General features: G+C 36.4%; 2 protein-coding genes across 8 annotated transcripts in view; one reads left to right on the plus strand and one right to left on the minus strand.

The window, feature by feature from the left end:
• Positions 1-5,285, plus strand: part of LOC106869685 (putative amine oxidase [copper-containing]) — a 491,890-nt gene that overhangs the window by 392,365 nt on the left and 94,240 nt on the right. The gene's annotated exons all lie outside the window — the stretch shown is intronic.
• Positions 1-5,285, minus strand: part of LOC106870602 (putative amine oxidase [copper-containing]) — a 148,178-nt gene that overhangs the window by 139,019 nt on the left and 3,874 nt on the right. For all 4 annotated transcript variants that reach the window (XM_052978368.1, XM_052978373.1, XM_014916731.2 and 1 more), the window contains exon 2: positions 935-2,973. In XM_052978368.1, coding sequence (XP_052834328.1) covers positions 935-2,973 — 2,039 coding nt within the window. The remainder of the gene's footprint in view (positions 1-934; positions 2,974-5,285) is intronic.

The raw sequence follows: 5,285 nt of genomic DNA on the forward strand, positions 1-5,285 counted from the left end.
GGAGGAGGAGGAGGAGGAGGAGGAGGAGGAGGAGGAACTCTCCCGGTGATGATGATATATGAATGTTCAGTAAAGAAGACAAAACAATTCTAGTCAACTCAAAATGATAAAAGGAGGACAACATTCAAACACAGCCGCTGAACCGGAAAAAACATCACAAACCTACGAAACAAACAAAAGACTAGTGAAAATATATAAATACAGAACTGGTTATTTCCATATAAATACACTCAAGTAATTTATTCTATGTTTGTTATTTACAATATAGTTATGTAGTTGATAATTGCACCTGTGTATCTGTAGACCAGCGACTGCTTTACAGAAACGATTACAGATGGTACATGTCAAATTTATATTGAGTTGTATTGACACGACAGGACAGACTTTTGCAGACTTTTCGCCCATCAAATTCCATTGCTATAATAGAAAAATACCTGCCGAAAGTGGTGTACCGTGGGATCGAACCCAGAAGTTGCGAAGTGAACATCCAAGCCACGCAGACATGCCCGTGGCTATGTAAAATAATACCTTCACTTTGAGAGAACTCATTGATGCTATGTTTGGAATATTTCGGTGTATGTATGGATTTCAAATGAGTCACAGCTGAAATCGTATATGGAAGGGAAGAAAAGTAACGCTTTCATAGAATTGCCTCGTTTCACCCTCACTAATTTTTGTATATTCTGTTGTTCTATTATTCTTTAATTGGTTTCTGCCAGAGATTGTGGCCATGCTGGAGCGCCGACATTAACGCCAGTGCTTGTTTATTTTAGAAGCGAGTATAGAGTAAAAAAAAGTATTAATCCTAACAGCGGCGCCCCCAGCATGGCCACAGTCTCTGACTTAAACTTATAGTATCCTTAAAATAAAACCAAAATATATATCTAATCACATTTAAGAATTTTGTTGTATGTAGAAATAATCAATCACAAACCTCATCACAAATGGATTCTCCGTCTGAGAAGTTGGCAAAGTTCACCACTTGGTCACCATTATCCCACAGGGCATATATTGAAGAACTTCTCTCTTCAGTTTCCTTCCTTGATGTTACACTCATGTGGTGGTAGGCCCAACTGACGGTCCTTGAAAATCCGTAATCATGTGGCGATAATAGATTCGATACATCGTTAATTATAACTCGATAACTACGTGGATTTCCAAATTCGTTGTTAAACAGTTTGTTATAAAACAACAGATATTTCGGACTCGATGATTCATAATCAAACGTTGCTTTAGTCTCTGTTTCAATTAAAACACGAGTTAAACGTTTCTGAATGTGATAATTATTTTTGATCAATCCATCCCAAGGAACATGTGTTCGATACTGTTGTAAATTCCAAGTTTCAAATCGATTTTCTGTTCCTTTCACGTCTAAGTCAACTTTGTAGTGAAACAAATGATTATGTATATTAGCAATGGTGGTTTTGCTTATTTGTACCCCATATGGACTTTTATTCGGGCTGTAGGAAGTTACCAAAAGCTTACCTGTAGAATGTATCTGGACTTCAATGGCACCATTTTTATGGAATAAATAATCTATAATGTAGTCGTACGAAAGAAATGTCACAACAGTTCTTAGAACAAGAATTTTGTCGAGCAAAGCGTCAAAAAAAGTTCCATGCATTGTGTTAAATTTATGCCGACTAAGAGGAACCGTTGTAGACTGGTCAAAAACACACAATGCGTTTTCCATTTTCTTCATCCCACCATCATTGGAGGAATAGATGTAAGGAGACAAAAAGGTTGCGTGATTTGGACAATCAACACCAGCGATAAGACCTTTGCTTCTTGTACCAAATAAGGCTGTACCATCAATAAAATTTAGCATTATTCCTGCTGGACTAAATCCTGAATATAAAACAGCAATTTCTTGGAGACTCATTTCGTAAACAATTTGTTCGTTCCAATAACGAATGTTAAGAATACGTAAGCCAACAGACGGAGTTATATGAAAATGAAATTTCCAATTTAAATAATGAATAGTTGATTGTTTTAATATTGTGTATGACTTCTTTGAATCGCTTCCACCCGATGATTCTTCCTTTTGCTCATATTTGTGGAAATCACTGAAAGGTTTTTCTTGGAAGACAGTTCTTTGGTAAAATCTAGTCGTGTTTTCGTTGGAAGTTTTATCATAATCCTGTATGAGATGCGTAAGACTATTATACATTTTATTGTCAAACCAAACTTTACCGACAGTCCAGTCAGATGGAGTTGGACTAGTTATGTCAGCCTCAAACTGAAAGTTTACAGGTGAAATATCGTAGATAGCTTTATAAGAAAACCCTAACCAGAGTAAACGACGTTTAGATTTACCGAGAGCTTCGGGTACAGGGGACAGGTAAAATTGCAAACAATGTGCTATGCAACTTATTGGAAGGGCATCATACTCTTTCAATAAGAAATCCCTGGTTTTATCTTCAACCTTTTTTATAATATAAAACTTCAGGTTCTTCATCTCCATGACAGTTATTGGCCGTTGATAAAATGGGATGGTCCGAATTTTATGCATGTAAGTAATATTCGAAAGAGGTCCTATAACATATTCCTCAACACAAGGAATAGGTTTATTTCCTCGAAATATTACGGCCTTAGCTTCACGGTTTGGTAAATATGTTTTTTCATTAAGATAGCGTAAAATATTTTTTTTCTCTGGCATTTTCAGCTCGATAAAATGAATAAACGAATCACTGAGAAGAGCTTTCTTTGCAGTGACAATCGAGAGATTACTTCTCTCCTCCAAGAACTTCACGACCAACTCTATTTCATTTGGCAGCAGTTCATTGTACCACTCAGCTGTCTCTATCACGGGCTCAGCTGGTTTCTCTTCACCCATGTAACAGTTTCTTTCACTGCTGATTACAATCACTGCAATTAATAACGACAAACTAACTGCGATCAAGACATAAGTTATCGTTCTCCAAAATTTAAGCGTTTGAGACAGGGCCATATCTTCTGTTCTCCAATTAAAATCTGAAATTATAAATCAAACACAGATCATGATTTCAGTATTTTGTAACTGAATAAATTAAATCATTTTAAATTTAGAAACGGAAGTTGGAAATTTCATTGATCTTTTAAATTATTTTTCTCTGGGCCTAGGACTCATGTGGCCGATTAATCGGTTTCCATGGCGTATAAGTGACTGAAATCATAATATTCACCCCTGAATGGTCTGTTGCAGAGTTCAATGTCAGCAATTTTAAAAGAAAGGACAAATCGATTTCGTCGACCCCAGTACTTAACTGGTACTTTATTTTATACTTTATTTTAACTGGTACTTTGTTTTATCATGCCCTGAAGAAATGAAAGGCAAAGATGAGCTCAGCAGACTTTGAATTCAGAATGTAAAGAGCCGAAAGAAATACCGCTTAGTATTTTGTTCGACGTTCCAACGATTCTGCCAGCTCACGGCCTTGATCTTTTACATATCATATATCTAATAGCACGTCTAGTTATTATTTCAGAAAGTATCCACTTCCTATGGTAAACATATAACAATGAATAACTAACAATGATGAACCTTCGTCTGTAGAGCTTTTCATATGGTGAAACCAAATTCCTTTTACATACGCAGTTAAAGCCCTTTAAAATATGTATGACTATCACAGCTTTATACATCATCGCTTAACAAATATATGATTTTATGTCTCATTAAAGGAAGTTAACATTTCGTTAATTTGTGTGAAGAACACCATACACGAGTTATAAAGATTCCAACAGTCGTATTTACAAGGTCTCCAGTTTCGGTTGAAATCGTCCCATTAACGTCGCTAAACCTTTTAAAAGGCTCGCAAGACGGTTTCTTGAAACCAAGCCAACCAGCAAGAGACCTAGAGGTAAACCAAAAACGAGGTGGTTGGATAATATCCATAGTCTCAGTTGGTTACACTTGGGAATCCAACAAGAAAGTGTAATTACGACTGCTTTTAATAGGACCCTATGGAAGAGATGACTGAGGACTTTACCCTCAAGACCGTCTCAGGAATATTAGAAGATGAATGGATAGGCAATATTGTTTATAGATATATGGTGAATAATTAAAATATAGCGTTGAGTGTTATTTTTTGGGGATATGTAAAGTATGTGTGTGTTTACGGTGTTGTTCTGTGAAACCAGGTTCGCAGTTAACCATTGACCATCGTATAGTGTTTGAAAGACCTCTGTAGATTGAGGTCTTGTTGATGTCAAGTTGAACTGCTCTGATTTCTCCATTGCTTTTAAGAACGCGTAAAAGATAAGATCTTTAAAGTCATATTGGAAGGCATTGAGGTGAAAAGATAAAAGAGATCCAGGGTGATAAAAGGCATCATCATTTATCATCATTTTACATTGCCTTTGATTAGATGATGCACTCGGCCCAAAATATCAAAGGTCACTGGTTTTTTATGCCAAAAGATAGCTTGGAGGAATTTTAAAATGTTAGAGGAAACGGATGCTTTCAGGAAGGAAACGGGTTGATGTGGATATCTTCGTTGCAACATCAGAAATATCAAAACAGCTAATTAATAGGAATTGGATGAGATATAAAATGAAAGCACCCATCAAGAATATTTGGAAGAAGGTTTTACTGATATCCTAATGATAGACATGGGAATCGTTTCACAGAATCTAGAGTTTTATAACTAAGTGGCAGTAGAGGGTGTATATACCATGCAATTTTGAAGGATGAGAGATTTATATCGTTAAAAAACCGTGCGCATTAATAAAGGATAGTAAAGAGGATTGCAGTTTAGAGCGGAGGTAGAATATATCGGGCAGTAGCTTGGTCTCTTTTAACGTATTACGTCCATGTGGTACCACATTGTACATGTATGTGTGTGTACGTATATATATAGAGGGAGAGGGGGGAGGGAGAGAGGGAGGGAGGAAAAGAGAGAGAGAAAGAGAGAAAGAGATAAGGGCGCATGGCCTAGTGGTCAAGGCATTGCACTCACGATCTAGAGATCGTGACTGGTTTTAGAGTCAAGTTTTGACTGCTATCTCTAGCATGGTAGTATCTCTTAGATACCCTTAATTATAATATATATATATATATGTGTGTGTGTGTGTGTGTGTGTGTGTGTTACTAATCTAATAAAATAGAAAATTTCTATTTGAAAATCTTTACTCTAGAGTAAAGATTATTTGCCAATATAACGTGACAGTTGATTGTTACTGTTTTATGGTGAGCTTGCAGAGGGGAAACGTTATCGGCATAAACCTAAAAAAAGGTTTAAGGATGGCATAAGGACTGCTATGAAGTCAATTGGAATGGCTCCAAAAGATATAGAAGTCCTCGCTTC

Source organism: Octopus bimaculoides, chromosome 2, assembly GCF_001194135.2.
Source record: "Octopus bimaculoides isolate UCB-OBI-ISO-001 chromosome 2, ASM119413v2, whole genome shotgun sequence".
In the NCBI taxonomy this organism is placed as follows: domain Eukaryota; kingdom Metazoa; phylum Mollusca; class Cephalopoda; order Octopoda; family Octopodidae; genus Octopus; species Octopus bimaculoides.